The sequence below is a fragment of the Odocoileus virginianus genome, unplaced genomic scaffold, assembly GCF_023699985.2.
Source record: "Odocoileus virginianus isolate 20LAN1187 ecotype Illinois unplaced genomic scaffold, Ovbor_1.2 Unplaced_Scaffold_6, whole genome shotgun sequence".
NCBI classification, from domain to species: Eukaryota; Metazoa; Chordata; class Mammalia; order Artiodactyla; family Cervidae; genus Odocoileus; species Odocoileus virginianus.
This window is the reverse complement of record NW_027224268.1, coordinates 3,728,218-3,745,480: the sequence shown is the minus strand read 5'-3', so window position 1 is coordinate 3,745,480 and position 17,263 is coordinate 3,728,218. Positions and strand designations below refer to the sequence as shown.

General features: G+C 43.2%; 1 protein-coding gene across 6 annotated transcripts in view; it reads left to right on the top strand.

The window, feature by feature from the left end:
* Positions 1-17,263, top strand: part of FRMPD4 (FERM and PDZ domain containing 4) — a 648,285-nt gene that overhangs the window by 539,640 nt on the left and 91,382 nt on the right. For all 6 annotated transcript variants that reach the window (XM_070462629.1, XM_070462627.1, XM_020908849.2 and 3 more), the window contains 2 exons: positions 183-343; positions 4,588-4,690. In XM_070462629.1, the coding sequence (XP_070318730.1) occupies positions 183-343; positions 4,588-4,690 (264 nt within the window). The remainder of the gene's footprint in view (positions 1-182; positions 344-4,587; positions 4,691-17,263) is intronic.

Below are 17,263 nucleotides of genomic sequence, written 5' to 3'. Positions count from 1 at the left end.
ACAAAGTCCTGAAGCAGATGTGGGCCTGGGGTGCTCAAGGAAGAAGCATGGCAGTGCATCTCCCCACATCTTCCCTGCTCTCTCCCCAACAGAGAATAGAAGGTTTTGCAACTAGAGAAGGTGCTGTGACGTGAAACTCATACACTGATGCCTCGTCTCTCTTGTGTGTGCTTTGCCCACAGTCACATGACACAAGCAATCCCATTTGATGACCCTCGGCTGGAGAGCTGCCCGATCATCCCTCCAGCCCCACGGAGAGTGGAGATGAGGAGGGACCCTGTGCTGGGGTTTGGTTTCGTGGCAGGGAGCGAGAAGCCTGTGGTCGTCCGCTCAGTAACACCAGGTAAGCACTCAACCCTGCTGCTTTGTCTCCGGGACCTTTTGCCACCCCATGCCAGCATGACCACTGTTCCATTTCATAAGTTTCATACTGTTCTGTCTCAGTCTGTGAAGTCTAGTTAAGCTTTCCCCACACCTGGATAAAGCCAGACCAGCAGAGGTACAAAAATGGCTCTGCAAACAAGGTTTTAAACTTCCAAATCCATCATATTGCCAGACTTAGCAAAACACCGATCCATCATTTGTTACCATGGAGATGACCCACTTCTTAATGTACAAATGCATGTATTAAGAGGCAGGCATTGTGCTGTTTTCAGTCAGCTCCGGACAAACTCCTTACCAGAAAGTTGTAGTTAAGTTTCTCTAGGATTTAGGTCTTTGGAGGTGGTTGGATTCTTTTACAAAAATGTATTCCCCTCTCTTCCCACTAGAGGCATAAGATATTTCGCTACCCCATAGCTGTTGGGTTGAACCAGATGTTTGACTTTGGCCAGTGTTATATTAGATGATGACATAAAGATGACATAAGCAAAGGCTTGAAATGTGCTTGCTTAGTTGAGCTCGTTTCTTGGGTTTCTGCCATAGACATAAAAAGTTTCCCTGAAGCGGCTGCTACCCCTTCAGCCTGAACTCCTAGATGAACCTGCCAGGCAACCAGCCTACAGCTGAGAGCTCAGTTACAGACTGACCTTCAGTGTTCAGCACAACTGCCCAGCTAACTTTGCCCTTGATCAGCCAATCCACGGTCATTCTAAAGACCCATAAGCATGAAAGGAAACCTTACTGAGCTTGGGGATGTCTTGTTTTACTGTAAATGCTAACTGATACAGTGTGTGGCAAATCTCTTAAATTCTATCGTAGGTCAGATAATGAATGTATTTGGTCTCAGTCATTCTCAGTGTAGAGATGTCCCACTATCAACGCAGTTGAATATAATGGACTGTGATATCATTGCCTGACGTGGGCTGCCTTTGCCTTTGCCAGAAACCATGCTCTTTCTATTATTCAATAATTATGTTTATTACTTATTTTAATGAACTTCTACTGATTTATTTTCAGACAAAAGGGAAGTATCTTCTATGCTGTTTTTCTCCAGTATTTTGCAAATCAGTAAGAGTTCAAAAGGAAAATGCTGTAGTCAGGAGTGCAGACTCTGACATCAGACTGCCTGGGTTTGATGGACTTGAATCCTGCCTCTGCTTTTATTAGGTTGTTTTTAGCTTCCGTGTTAACTCCCCTCCATTTCAGTGTGATGTATCTTCTCTACATCCTTTGGATAAGTAGGATCATAGGGAGGGAAAGAAATGCATTGGAAGGATGCCAGATTAATATCTGTTAATGTTAATGTTAAAGTCTAAAATATTCGGCCAGTCGAGTCTATCAGTTAGGGGGAATGAAAGCCAACTAGTGGGCTATTATAGATCATTGAAATGGATTTCATTTTTCCTCATTTTGACACAATATGGCCCAGGGCAAAGACTGCAGATACAGTCAGCCTCTAGACTTGTGCAGAGAAGAGTAAGTTTCCTGTTCACTGTTCACTACTACCACTGCTTCATCACACTTTGTCTGCTGAGCTTTCTATTTTATTAGCTATAGATTATAGTTGTTGAACTCAATGCACTTGATAATTTTATTCTCTAAAAGAGATTTTTTGTATTTTATAATAATGAAATAATCCGTATGCTCTTCTTAAAAAAAAAAATGTAGGTAGTAAGAGGATAAAGGTATTTAAAAAATCACCTGAGTTCTAACTACTGAGTATTAACCATTATTAACATATACATGGAGAGCATACATATAGTAAGACCTTTCTGTTTATACATTTGCATGTACTATGTATCATTCATATATAAACATATATAGAGTGCTATATGTATGTATATGTGTGTGCACACACATTTTTTTTCCTCAACGGGGTCCTATTGGGTATGCAGTTTTGTAATAGTGGGACACTTTAACATCTCTGTGGAATTCTCCAATGTATATGTCCTCAGTGCTAACTGGATATTTGGGTTTGGTTTTTAATTTTCTTGTATTGACTTACTGTTCCTTTATCCTCTTCCCTTCCTTGCCTCAATTTTTCTACACTCTTACCTACTTTAAGACAATTTTGAGAAGGGTAGAAAAAGCGAAAACTGAAGTCAAAGAGCACTGTTTCCAGTCATTTTGAAGAATTAAAATGCAATCATATAAATTGTATCTCTCATAAAATAACTCTATTGAAGTCAAGTGATTCCAATGGTAAGAACAGATTATTCTATAGCAGACCAGCCAGCCTTCAGAGTAACGGGCATTAGAGTCCTCTGAAGCATTCCCCAACTTCATGTCCCGGAAGGCACTGTATATTGCTTCCTCCTATAATTCTTGCTTAAGAAAGAGTATTTCCATGTGATCAAAAAACATAGGTCAAATGTAAGACTAAGTCTTGTTCATCTGCACATGGTTTTCTCATCAGATTAGTTAACATCCATTCTACAAACAGTTACTTTGGACATTTTTCTGTATTGACCAGCATTTGACTTCTAACCATTTCTTTGAATTTGAGTGATTTGCTCATATGTAATCCAGTCATCATCAGAAGTCCCTCAAGTGACTTTCAGAATTCCTTATGTGTGCAAACACTGAATCTCAGTTCCCACATCTGGAAATGAGTGTTTTCTATCACTGATATGGGGCCACATAAAGGTTCTCCCCTCTATCTCACTCCATAGAAAGGAGACAAATGTCTCCTCCAGATTGAGAGACATGTATGCCAAATGTCTGGTGGGTAGACAACAGCTGATTTACTTAGATTTCCATGTTCTGAGTGTTGTGTCCATTTCAATCACTACATGAGTTGACAACATTTGAAAAATAACCTTTCAGTTGCAGCTATTATCCAGATAGACCTCTGGAAAAAAATTGAAATTCCAGTACCATATAGCACCAGATCAGTATTTAGGGGATAATTCCATTAGACATGTGAAGGCAATTCATTTTATCAAAGTATTAGCTTTCAGGTTTTATTTAGTACAAATGTGTGCTTCATGCAGCTATGTCTTTAAGTTTATGTGTCAAGAAACCTATCAGTGACCAGTTTTTGAGTTAGAGGAGAGAGTTCAAAAGAGATCCTGGCCACCTTGAACATGGAAACATTCACAGACCTAAGCTGAGACTCAGTCCAACCCTTCCAGGCAACTCTTTTCCCTTGTGTAAGCCTCAGTCATGTCATTATATGGAAGGGATTATAGCATTCAGTGAGGTTACTAGTTAAAGCACTTAGCCTGGTACACAATAAATGCTCAACAAATATTTGTTCTCTACTTGTTCCTTGGAAAAACAATTGAAAGAGGCTGTGATGGATGACAAATCCTCTGCAATCACACGTGAGCCCCACCACAAACATCCCGACACAGTCCAAACCATAGAAACAACCCAATGCCCTCATCTCCCAGCGGTCATGGTGGACCACGGCTTCTTACCAAAGCCAGCTTCCTTCCTCCCACCTGTCAGGCAATACGTATTAAATGCTCATAATAGAATTCCCCCCAGTTGCTGAGAGCAAAGCCCTGCTTCTTTGAACCCTCTTCCACAAAACCCATAACCCAAAGTCGAATCCTGTAGGTCCTTCCTGGCACCCTCATGTTCAGCTGTCTTCCAGGTTCCCCTCTGTTGTACAGAGGAAGCAAATGTAGCTGTGTTCAAATCCAGGTGTGCTCAGGTGGTCGAAACTTCAGCTGCCAGGCATCAGCCCTGCTGACCGGCTACTGTCGGGGGAATAGCTTCTTCTAAGGTCCCCGACATTCAGAGTGTGGGCAGCTGGCCGGCAGCCTCAGCAGCCACCAGGACCTTGTAGGACAGGCTGTCTGTCCCCCTGCTGTCTTCCTCACCTACAGGGTCAGTCTGCCGGGCAACACATTCCCACATGATTCATATGCCTGTTAAAGAGTGGGCAGCATTACCAGTCTCCGCCTTGCCTGGCAAGTTTAAGAGCCATGATGATTCCTGAATCCCACCTCCAGAGCTTCTGATTTCATCAGCCTGGGTGCACCCTGGACCTCAGGCGCTTCCCCAAAGCTCCCACCCACCTCCCCAGTTCTGTCCAATGTTGGCAAGGATATTGAAGAGAACACCCATGGGTGGGTGGGGTTTGTTTTTGCTGATAACACCCATTGCTCACAAGAAGTCATGACTAGGAGCAGAGGCTACACATGGACGGATGACCAATGGGCTTTTCACCTGCTCTTCACTCTCCTTTGTCTCCAGGTGGCCCGTCTGAAGGCAAGCTGATCCCGGGAGATCAGATTGTAATGATCAATGATGAGGCAGTCAGCGCCGCACCAAGGGAGCGAGTCATCGACTTAGTCAGGTAAGTGACTTGCTCAGCCGGGCTCCGTCAGGAGGCTGCGCAACGCTGAGACCTCACTCTCCAGAGGATGGGCTTCCCATGGGCCATTTCAGAGCAGAAACATAAGCTGACCCAGTCACCTTGAAAGTGCTGTTGACACTGACCTCTAATGTAAATCACCAGGCTCTGTAAACAGCCACCTACATGTCTGTTCTGTTGACATTCGGGCTGCAGGCGCTGAATGAAACAGTCCTTTACCACTGCTCTAACCAAGGGTTGCATTTTTGTTTCCTTTCAAAATAACTAACACATTGATATTCCATAATCAAGGAGATCAACATGCCATTGCTGAGTTCAATTTAAGTGGTGAATACTTTTCTAAACGTAATCGCATGGATACAGAAACATGCAGTTCACTGATTTTTCATACTTGACTGAGTGATTCATTACTGAATTTTTAAATCATCAACCAAGGTAACAGGATCATGAGGTCAAAAGTAGAACAGTTTTTAAAATGTGCTTGGTTTATTGGTTTAGTTTCAGGATAGATGTAAATCATGTTATGTGATATTCTTAAAGGGGTGTCAGAAAATGTATTTTATGTGATGTTAAAATATGGTCAACTGTCCTCTTTGAAGCCCATGAGAGTTCTACTTCCATGGTGAATCTAGGGCAAAGGGGTCTTGCGAAGTTTTCCAAAGGAAGCTGTGGATGTTACATGCATGGACCCCCTCATACTGCCCGGCATCGCGGGGTACTGACTAGCTTGTGTGACATCTTTTATAAACTGATCTTCTGAGGTGAGATGGAAGCAGAAGGCTCTCAGGACACTTTAAATAAACTGAGATAGGAATCTTCTAACACTTATGCTCTCTCATAACAGAAAGGTACATCTGTACCCTGAGAAAGGCAAAAATGTATTTCTAGGGTTTTCTGGAGAAACTTTCTTTCCCAAGCTTAGTTCAGCTTCTGCTTTACCCCAAAGTGCTGTCTAGTCACACCTCCTGGGAGGAATTGGGACACTGATGAGAAGACAGAGAAATAGAAATAGAGACTTATTTTTAGGGTAACCAACCATCCCAGTTTTAGCAGCAAAGGGCCCACATCCTGAGATGGTCCTTCTTCTGAGGTGGTTGGTCTGGTCACCCTACTTTAGTGCCGGTCTCAGAGTGGAGCTTTCCCAACTGGCTGGCAAAGTGCCTGTGCTCGTGGGGTGTCCAAATCCCCTTGAGTTCCTCCCGGGGAGCAAGCACTGAGGTGTGTGTCGGTCATCCTGGGGCAGGAGCCATTCTTCCTGGGGACCAGGAACGCAGGGGTCGGGAGTGCTACCGCCATGTAGAGCCCTTGTGGGGAGCTGGAATGTGACCGCTTAGAAAGCAGTCTCTCTTGAGATGCACGTGGATGTCAGTGGGGACACATCTCGGGCCGGCAGGCTCTGAGCCCTCTGTGGGCTGATGTCCTGGAGTGGTGGGGCTGATGACAGGTTGCACAGTCCTCGTGTTGTCCCCTAAGCACACGCTCCTGTGATCAGTCCTATTGATTTCTGTGCTCAGAGGATGACAGAAGAAATAAAATATCTCTGTTTGTGTTTGCTGTGACTGAACCGCCTGCTGCAAGACAGAGATGGAGAAAAAGTCATCTAAGCGTGTGATCATGTCCTAGCCATCCTTTCAGGGCATTTAGAAAGATTTTTGGTTTTTTTCAGAAAAAGATTTTTCCCTTCTGGTTTAAAGCATCGTGAAAGAAAATGGCATCTCTGTAAACAAAAAATCTGTATCGCACTTTTTATATAATGGAGCTCAGTGAAGAGTTGTTGAATAGATGAACCAATTAAAAGAGCGGAGAGCAGACGACAGCTTGCGATCCAAATTCAACCGCCACCTGTTTTGGACAGCCCAGCAGCTAAGAATGGTTTTTACCATTTTAAAAGAGTTGGGCAAAAAATAAAAGAATATTTTGTGCCACAGAAAAATAATTTGAAATTCAAATTTCCGAGCCCATAAATAACATTTTCTTGGAAACCAGCCACACCCATTCATTTAGATAGATCAGGATCTAAGAAGGCCTGATCCCTGTACCTGCAGCAGTGACCTGGGGCCCACAGGGAAGGAGATATTGACTATCTGATATTGTCAGAAAAGGTTTGACCCCTGCTTTAGGAAACTTTAAGGTAACCAATCACCTTTTCTTTGGTTAAGCCAAATTTAGATTAAAACCCAAATGATACATGTATTGGATTTTACTCAGGATGGGGTTATGATTACCACAAGATTCCCACATTCTTGATGATAGGGTGTGGTGTTTGAAATGGGTTGACGTGGAAAGCACTCATGCTTTTTAAACAGGTATATAAAACTCTCTTGCCATTATCTCAGCCCGGCCCCCTTCCACATCCCTAAGGTGGCCGAGGGTGAGCTGAGGTCACAGTTCGAGCCCTTTCGGGGTGAACTGTGGCTCCTCCTCTGATTGGCATTGGCTGTCAGCCCCATTGTGTTCCTGAAGTGCCCATACTGGCTCTTCTATGAGACTCACCTGTGGGTTCTTTGGTGGCAGAAGAGGAGGGCAGCGCCTTGGCGCTAGCTTTCCTGCAAGACCTCTTGGGTACGGCACCAGGCAGACTGGCTATATTTCCAGACGTCCACTTGACTTCATCCCTGACAGGGGGACGTGAGCTCTCACAGCCTCATGGCACTTCTCACAGCTCCTTGGTTCTCCCCCAGTCTTTCTGGAAGGAGACGGAAAGAAGCGGCATCACCTGAGACTACATTCTAAAGTCAATTGCCTCCTTTTAGAAAGCTCTGGTGAATCCCGTTTGTTTGCAATTGACTTTAGAATGTAGTCTGAGCATCCTTTGGCTGCTGTCTCAGTGATTGATGACAGGGACACAGTTTGATTCAGCAGTGATGCTTGATGTTGTCAAATCAGGTGACCTGGATCCCGAGTTCCATGGAAAAGTAACCTTGTCTGTGTTGCCCTCTGCCGTGTCCCCACAGCGAGGTCCAAGGCCAGGCCCGCAGGAGGTGCCCACTAACGATGTGTTGAAAGCGAGTGGGCTCTGAACAGCACTCTTTGCAAACAACGATTTAGATGGTTTTCTTCAAGCCCTCCTACAGCTATTCTGTGAGTTTCAATGTGAGATAAATGAATCCATCCCTCAGGAAAACATACCTTTTTTTCACCAATTTATCATACGTTTTTACAGCACCTACTTTAGGTTCAGGCCACTGAGCTAGGCACCCGATCTACAGGGACAGGTGGGCCAAAGCCAAGCTTTCAGGGAGCTTCCATCACGTCTGTTCATTTGGGACCCCTCAAGACAGACAAGCCCCCACATTGGCCACATGTGGGAATTGTCAGATTGGAAAGGGTTTTGTTAGTGATAAAAACACATAGGCCCGGGGCTTCCCTGATGGCTCAATGGTAAAGAATCCACCTGCCAATGCAGAGACATGGGTTGGATTCCTGGTCTGGGAAGATCCCACGTGCCACGGAGCAACTAAGCCTCCGCAATAGGAGAAGCCACCTCAATGAGAAGCCTGAGCACCATAACTGGAGAGTAGCCCCAGCTCGCTGAAACTTGGAAAAGCCCACACAGCAACAAAGACCCAGCACAGCCACAAATAAATAAAAGACATTAAAAACAAGTTAAACAAACACATAGGCCTGGATGTACTGAGAGGGTGTGCACATCATCCTAAAACTTACTCCCTTTTAATCTCAGAGCAGTGACTGTACTTTTATAAAAGTAACAGGGTACTTTATTTTAATCAAACAAATCTAAGTACACTGACAGTGCAATTGACAGAGGTGAAATGCAGCTGGTTTTGTAGTTATTGTAGCAGATACCTTCAAACTCATTAAACCAGAATTATGTGTATTTCTCACTAATGAAGAAGTTCATCCATTAGAAAATTTTCATGTGTCTTTCTACAAGTTTAGTCTTCTATCTGCCATATGTATACTCCATTGAAAATTCAGCTCCTGTAAGAGTCTCTTTTTTATTGGGCTTAGCAGCTGATACATGTTTTAATGTCTGTATCTTACACAAGATGAATTCCCTTTCTGTTTGATAAAATATCTCATTTTCTTACCCATTGAGGAAATTTGGGAAAACCCTCATCTTTTTAATAACACTGTAAAATTCTCTCTTTAAAAATTGGCATCCACTTACTTGCCCACATGGTTTGGTCTTATTTTGGTCTTTTTTTTTTCCCATTGCCACTTTTGCTCATGGATCACTTTTTGTTTCTAGATATATTTGTGTTTCTTTGTGGATTATTTTTCTTATCATTTGGCTGCTCTATTGTAGAATTTTTTTTTCTTGAGAAAATGAAAGAGTTTCTGGGAGACCAATTTACTGCTATAGTAACCACATTTTGGTTTTTTCATGTATCCTCAAAAAGAACTATAATTGCAGCAACTGAAATTAGATGAGTTCCGTTCATTTCATAGTTTTCTAAATTGTTAACTCTAACTCATACTTTCTAGTGGTGGAAGACTGAAATCTTTGAGGAATTCATGCCCTTTGCAAATTGCCATATCTTTCCTCTTTAGAAGCATCCAAGGGTAATTTCCCTTGGCTTTTCACAATTAGACAAATTAACTTAAAACAGTCTCCAAAATTTTATTTTTAAAAAGCTGTGACATATAATTGCTCATAGATGTTAAGAATCATGCTCCATTCCCCCAAGGCTAGCCAATCCAATTAGATTCATTTTTTAAATTTCTTTAATTTATTTACAGGGCTCACAATTATTGAGCATTAAGGGGATAGCAAATGTCATGTAGAATGCTGGTAGTGTATAAACATAGGATTCCTGCCCTCATGGAGGAGACTACTAAGTAATTGCACTCTATTTAGTGGGAGGATTGTGTTGGGATGTTGGGTGGGAATGTTCCATGGGGGTGAACAAGAATTCACAGGAATGTAGTGACGGTGGGAGAGGGTGGCTGTTGGTCCTGCCTGGATGGACAGATTTATACACAGAGAGGGAGTTGTAAAATGGATCTTCCGCTTGTCTCTGGGAACCCCAGACCCTCCTGAGAGACACTCACTTTTCAACCGGCAGACATGGAAACATCCATTGCCTAGATAAATGTCCTGAATCACAATCTCAACATTTGCTTCCGCCCTCCTTCATCAGTGCTTCCCTGGTAGCTCAGCTGGTAAAGAATCAGCCTGCAGTGCAGGAGACCCCAGTTCGATTCCAGGTTGGGAAAATCTGCTGGAGAAGGGATAGGCTACCCACTCCAGTATTCTTGGGCTTCCCCTGTGGCTCAGCTGGTAAAGAATCGCTGAGTCAGAACGATCCCCTGGAGAAGGGCATAGCAACCCCCTCCAGTATTCTTGCCTGGAGAATCCCATGGACAGAGGAACCTGATGGCCTACAAGTCCATGGGGTCGCAAAGTCAGACACATCTGAAGACACTTAGCATGCACAGGATGCACAGATGGGGAAATTGAGATACAGGGAAGTTAACAAATATGCTCAAGATCCCACAGCTAGTAAGCAGTGCAGGGAAACCAAGTCTGGCTCCTAAGTGAATGCTCTTAACCCGCTCCTCCTGGGTAGCCTTCACAACAGCCGTGCGGGCATGTAGTGTTTATTGTACCGACATTACAGAGTGGAAACTGAGGCTTAGAGAGGTTGAAGCACTTGCTTAACCTGGACAGTTGCTCAGGGCCAGGAAGAGGACATGCAGTGGGAGTAGTAGAAAGCTAGTACAAATGACTGGGCCCTCGTAGTTCAAAGGGACCAAGCCAGCTATCTAGTGTATTAGGTTCTTAGTGGACCCAGCAAACAACAGAGCTGGAAAGGGGCTCTAGAATCTGGATCTTAGTACCTCCACCCCAGCGACACCTCCACTCCAATTTCAGGTTCGACAAAATAGCCTGTCTCCTATCACAGGTTGGCCCAATGCTTGTCTTGATTTTTGTAGGAAGAGCTCAGGAGTACTTGCTCGCTGTGGTCAATGGGAGCCTGGTAAGCTTAATAAGAGTGAAATGAAGCATTTAGAAGGGATCCATCCAACAATATCTGTCTTTTAGTCAGTCCCTCCTCATCAGATCATGTTCCAAGAGCATTGTTTCTATAGAAGAATATATTCAGAAGGTCACCTTCCTAATTTCAGCTGGGCTTTGATGCCTCTTGGTGCTGCGTAGTAAAATAACAAAGCAACGAACATCTACTGAGCATCTCGCACATAAAATATGCATGATGGTGTATGACATAATAAAGCCTTCGTGGAGTAAAACCAACAAGCGCTTTGAGTGAAAACACAAAGGAACAGCCCCTTGGTATGCAGAGGTTACGGATGGTGGTCTCACCTAATATACACTTGCAGTGTACACGGTTTCTGACAATTGCAAATTATAGTGCCTGGGGAGAAAGAAGTTTGGGATGCTAGGAGATGGAAACTGTGGGGAAACATTCTAATATGGATAAAGTAGAAAAGGAGATTTGAGTCCATAGTTCATAAAGGTTATAATAGCAACTCATGCATGGAAAATCAATGTTGGAGATAGAAGAAGCAGAGAAAAATGTAAGCTCGGGCATGTTTTCAGTGATCTCCTATGTTTGAGACTACTGAATGTCTTACCTTGTAAGAACAAGTACTTTACTCGCATTAAGAACAAAAATGGAAAAAGATAATTATTGGCCTTGTGCCATGTTCTATTAATCCTTTAGAACTAACAATTTATAAATTCTTCCATGCCCTTTGTATAAGTAGCTGAAAAGAAAAAAAAATTATCTTGGTGAGCCTGTGGTCAGAACATGCTCAGGATCAAGCTATAAACCTAATTCCCTAGATATTTTAGTAGAAGGTCTCAGGTGTTCAAGGCCAGATTCTGTTTTTACACACAACGCAGTGGAAGTTGTTGTTGGCAGGAATCTCAGGCCATACCCTCAGATGTGCATTGTTATTTATCTGTTATGTGTAATAATCTAAATTTTATTCCAAATCCTTATCCTAGGGCACGGTCAATTCATCTCATTTGCTGTGGTGCGGAGTCTACATTTACAGGGCTTGGTGCAATGGGAGGAGGCGTTAAAAAGGTGAAGTGTGTGTCCCATTTTTGGCCTCATCATCGATCTCACTAGAATTCACTGAGACATCTTTGTGCCCATCTGGTCCACTTTTGATCACTCAGATAGACAGGGAGCTACTGTTACCCCTTGTTCACCACTTTCAACCCTTCCAAAGCCATGTCTCTGTACCCTTGCCCCTCCTGAGCCATAATGGGACACTGAATAATTCCAAGGTTAATTCCTTCTGTGATCTTGTCACCTTCCAGGTTCTTGCTAGACATAGGTCAGTGTACTCTTTAATTTCACAAGGCTATGTGGTGGTTCCCAAGTGATTCTTCCCAGGGAATCAGCTTCTCAGAAGAAGGGAAGCACACCAGTCCTTTCCCAGGTACCCACAAGTTGGTGCTCTTCTGCTTTCCCCAAAACACTCTCCATCTCTCCCAGCCTCTCGCCGGTTCCCATTCTGGAGAGGAAGGAGCTTCAGTCTCATTTATAGAATATCCTTCCTAGCCCTCAGCTCCTGGAATCTAGACATTTATCTAGGTATGTTGTCTTGTCCTGCAGTCATGATGGCATGTTGTCTGGCTGACCATAGAAAAAACAAAAGAGCAGACCATGCAGAGAAAGAAATGGGCTTGGAGGTGAACATCAGTGAATATTTCAAAATATTGTCCTGCTATTCATTGAAAGCTGGATTTAGAAAAGGCAGAGGAACCAGAGATCAAATTGCCAACATCCGTTGGATCATTGAAAAAGCAAGAGAGTTCCAGAAAAACATCTATTTCTGCTTCATTGACTATGCTAAAGCTTTTGATTGTATGGATCACAACAAACTGGAAAATTCTTAAAGAGATGGGAATACCAGACCACCTTACCTGTCTGCTGAGAAACCTGTTTGCAGGTCAAGAGAACGGGACATGGAAGAACAGACTGGTTGCAAATTGGGAAAGGAGTACATCAAGGCAGTATATTGTCACCCTGCTTATTTAACTTATATGCAGAGTATGTCATGTGAAATGCCAGGCTGGATAAAGCACAAGCTGGAATCAAGATTGCCGGGAGAAATATCAATAACCTCCAATATGCAGATGACACCACCCTTATGGCAGAAAGAGAAGAGGAACTAAAGAGCCTCTTGATGAAAGTGAAAGAAGAGAGTGAAAAAGCTGGCTTAAAACTCAACATTCAAAAAACTAAGATCATGGCATCTGGCCCCATCACTTCATGGCAAATAGATGGGGAAACAATGTAAACAGTGAGAGACTTTATTTTCTTAGGCTCCAAAATCACTGCAGATGGTGAAATTGCAGCCATGAAATTAAAAGACGCTTGCTCCTTGGAAGAAAAACTATGACAAACCTAGACAGCATATTAAAAAGCAGAGATATTTTTGCCAACAAAGATCTGTTTAGTCAAAGCTATGGTTTTTCCAGTAGTCATGTATGGATGTGAGTTGGACTATAAAGAAAGCTGAGCGCCAAAGAATTGATGCTTTTGAACTGTGGTGTTGGAGAAGACTCTTGAGAGTCCCTTGGACTGCAAAATCAAACCAGTCAATCCTAAAGGAAATCAGTCCTGAATATTCATTGGAAGGACTGATGTTGAAGCTGAAACTCCAATACTTTGGCCACCTCATGCGAAGAGTTGACTCATTGGAAAAGGACCCTGATGCTGGGAGGGATTGGGGGCAGGAGGAGAAGAGGATGACAGAGGATGAGATGGTTGGATGGCATCACTGACTCAATGGACATGAGTTTGGGTAAACTCCGGGAGTTGGTGATGGACAGGGAAGCCTGGCGTGCTGTAGTCCATGGGGTCACAAAGAGTCGGACACAACTGAGTGACTGAACTGAACTGAAAAGTCTTAGTGGGGTAAGATCAGAAACCCCACTCCTCATAAATTTGAGTTCCTTTAGTCTTTGTTCAGGTTACCACCAGCATCATCACTTAGAATTTTCACTTGGAAGGCTCTGTTTCAGGGTCAAAAGAAGTGATGTACAGGAGAGTACTTTGTCACTTGTTGCCCACTGATCTCTGTATGTCAGATGCCGTCACTGCTGCTTCTGAGGGATTGGAGCACAAACCCAGAAGTCAACCAAAACCAGAGAGGACCCTGGGTAGAAGTCTCAATTTTCAGGTTTAACATCTCTTGGGGGAGCAATTTAAAAGCCCTAAACCTGAGTTTTCAAAGGCAGCTAGGGCTCATGCTGCAGGTGCTAGAACCTAGAAGTGCTTGGCATTGAATTTGACTTGGGGGACCGCACAGGCCGGCAGTGGTGGGATGAGGTATGCAGTGTATTCCGGCTGGAACAAGAGTGTTTTGTCAAATGGGAGGATGGAGTGTGCAAAGATGCAGGGGTATTTGGTGTGTGCCCTCCTGAGGTTGAGAGTAGGTTACGAATGACCTAAACCAGGCATCAGCAAACTTTTTCTCTGAAGGACCAGACAGTAGATATTTTAGGCTTTGCAGGCCAGGGTCTCTGCCACAACTCAACTCTGCCATCTAGCACATAAACAGCCATAATTAATATGTAAACAAAGAGATATGGCTGTGTTCCAATAAAACCTTATTTACACAAACAAGAGTATCAACCGATTTAGCCTGTAGGCTTGAGAGACCTCACCCCTCAAAATGTGGGGATAGAGAGCCATAGGCATTCCATCCGAGATCATGTTTCATTGTGCAGCTCTGTCTTTGAATGGAAGGACATTTAACAACTGACTTCATTCACTAAATCCTGGTGGTGCTCCCCCCATCACTGGAATGCCCCCACCCCATTGAGGAACCACTGGAGATGATTATTATGAAATGCTTCCAGCGTAAGCTTCCCGTGGTCAATAGACAATGCCTCATACCTTTTCATCAAGAGGGTGCAAATTTCAAATTTCTGCAGATGATTGGTTCCAGTGGGTGGAGCGTTCCAAGATGGCACCATATCCAGGAGATGGTTGAGAAGAGAGGAAGGAGGTAATGAGGCAAGTCTTGTCCCTGTTCCCAAGCAACAGAGCAGGGAGGAGGCAGCAGGGAGGTAGCAATTATCAACATCCACCCTCTCCCTGCTGGGAACCCAGCTGGTGTGGTAGCAGAGACCCCCAAGTTCATAAACAGAATGGTAAGATAGTGGATTTTAGTTATAAATAGGATCTATAAAAATGTACTGACATAAATCTGAGGCAGAAAAGGATTCTTTGAACAAGTAAGATACAGAGAGATTTTGTACTCCCCTGACACTCTTTGCTACCTTTTTTTTTCCCATGGAAACAGAAGCTGTTGAAAGAGGCACTTGTTCAGAAATATCTTTTTAAAAAACCAAAAGGAAAGCAGCCACCATTTATTAAGCCTTTTTCTGGGCCACATACACAAATTCTGGCACATTTCTGTGATTGGACTCATTTATAGTTAAGAGCTTCTCAGGTGGCTCGGTGGTAAAGAATCAGCCTGCCAATGCAGGAGACGCAGGAGACACAGGTTCAATCCCTGGGTCAGGAAGATCCCCTGGAGGAGAGAGTGGCAACCACTCCAGCATTCTTGCTGGACAATTCCTTGGACAGAGGAGCCTGGCGGGCTACAGTTCATGGGGTCGCAGAGTCAGACACAACTGAACGATGGAGCACACACACACACACACACACACATAGGTCAGGAAACAGGATTAGGCAAGTGCTAACTAAATGCAAGGCGCTGAACTCAACTGGAAAGTTCTGTGATTTGGTCAAGGTCCACTGAGCAATACCTGGTGAAGCCAGGAAGTCAGCCCAGCGTCCCTTTGATGTGCATCTTCTCGGACTCCCTGCTGCCACTCAATGCCTAAGGGACCCTGAGATATTGAGCAGACCAGTCTGTGGGGGATGTGTGGATTCAGCTACCAGAGCATCTTTCCTGAATGTTGAGAGCTGATTATCATCCCCAGGACCCTTGCATGACCCAGCCAAGGAGGGGCCTCTTCCAAGACATAACTGAGAATGTGTTACTCACCAGCCAGTTCTTCAGGAGTTCAGAGTAAAGGTGCATTATTTAGTAATACAAAGAAATGGCATGTTCTTACCACGTGTAAACTACCTAGTCTTTTTTAAAATGTTGGATGATATGCAGAAGCAAGGAAAATGGGGACTTTCTTTAGTGCCATTTTTCCACTCTAAAATACTTTTCAATTCCACATACATACATATGAGCTCATGTCTCTGAAACTGGCCTTAATTTCAACACCTTTGCTTATTAGTATTCTGTATGTTTTAAATCAGTCTTTATTAAGAGTGCCAAATTTCTATACCACCATGTAGTAGACATTAAAAAGCAGTCAATAAGCCATTTGAAAACAACTGAGAAGATAAAACATAGACATTATCTCCATGTGATATATATGGTTAGACAAAAAAAGGACCCCCAAAGTGTAGATCTTGCCATTTAGACAGAAGCAGTTGTAATATGTTCTGATTCCAAATAGGATTTCACGTTTATTTCAACATCTGTGGTTTTTTGTATTCTGAGAAGTTCCAGCCTAAACAACCAAGGTGAAATTTGTTACCGAATCTAGGTCAAATAATAAAAGACCTTGAAAACAAAAGATTTGTTATTTTTCTCCCATGTGAGAACTTATCATTGTTAAACATCCTTCTTTCCCTTTTAGCTTCTTGCTGCTGTTCTATTTATATTTTTATGCACAAAATAGTCTACATCTCTGTGTCTAATAAAATGGGATTGCTTTGTGGGCTGGCATTCTTGGATTTTTACAAGAAGCTTGTCAGAGCTGAGTTTTCATCACAGGCTCCGAGCACCCTACCCTAGGGTGTTTTCATTTATATTTAATGTTAAATCAAGGATATTAGAGGTGGAACAGGCTGTTCTTCATTGAACCTGATCAACAGCATCAGCTCACTCTGAATTCAGGAAATAACATTCGGAATGTTCTTTCTGATAGAGCACTTCAGGGTATTCGGGTAACTTAGAGCTTGGTAATTTTAAAACTGAATAGCTAAACACAATAACAAAAGAAACCTCTTTCGGGATTTATAATAAAAATTACCACATTTGGAGAAAGCTTCCAAAAGTGCGAAGATTTTTTTTTTAAATGCAGCACACATTTCTCACCCTTTAATTTCCTGTGTGTATTATGTTTCTTAAACACTATGAGGTACCAGTTTCCATTATTTGACAAAGTAATAAAATATGTGGGAGGCCCTTAAAAGTAGCCTTCCCCTGTAATTTGTTTTCTTTGCCTGTGAAGTCCCTCTCTTTGAGCTCTCAAATATACAGTATATATGTTCAAAGTAGCATAGCTGTGATTAATAACAGCCTTTCAAGCCAAGCTGAAATGGGATTCAATCTGGCTTAAACAAAAAAGGAATCTGCTGGCTGCTGGAACTCAAAAGGATGTGGCACAGGGAATCCTTTGCCCTCCATCTCTTAGCTCTTAGCTCTTCCCGTCCTGGCTTCTTAGGAGAGCTCTATCCCAGTAGCCCTAAGACTACTTCCCTCAGCTCTAGACTTGCATTGTTCAGTCACTCAGTCGTGTCTGACAACACACCACCTGATGAACTGCAGCACACCAGGCTCCCTGTCCTT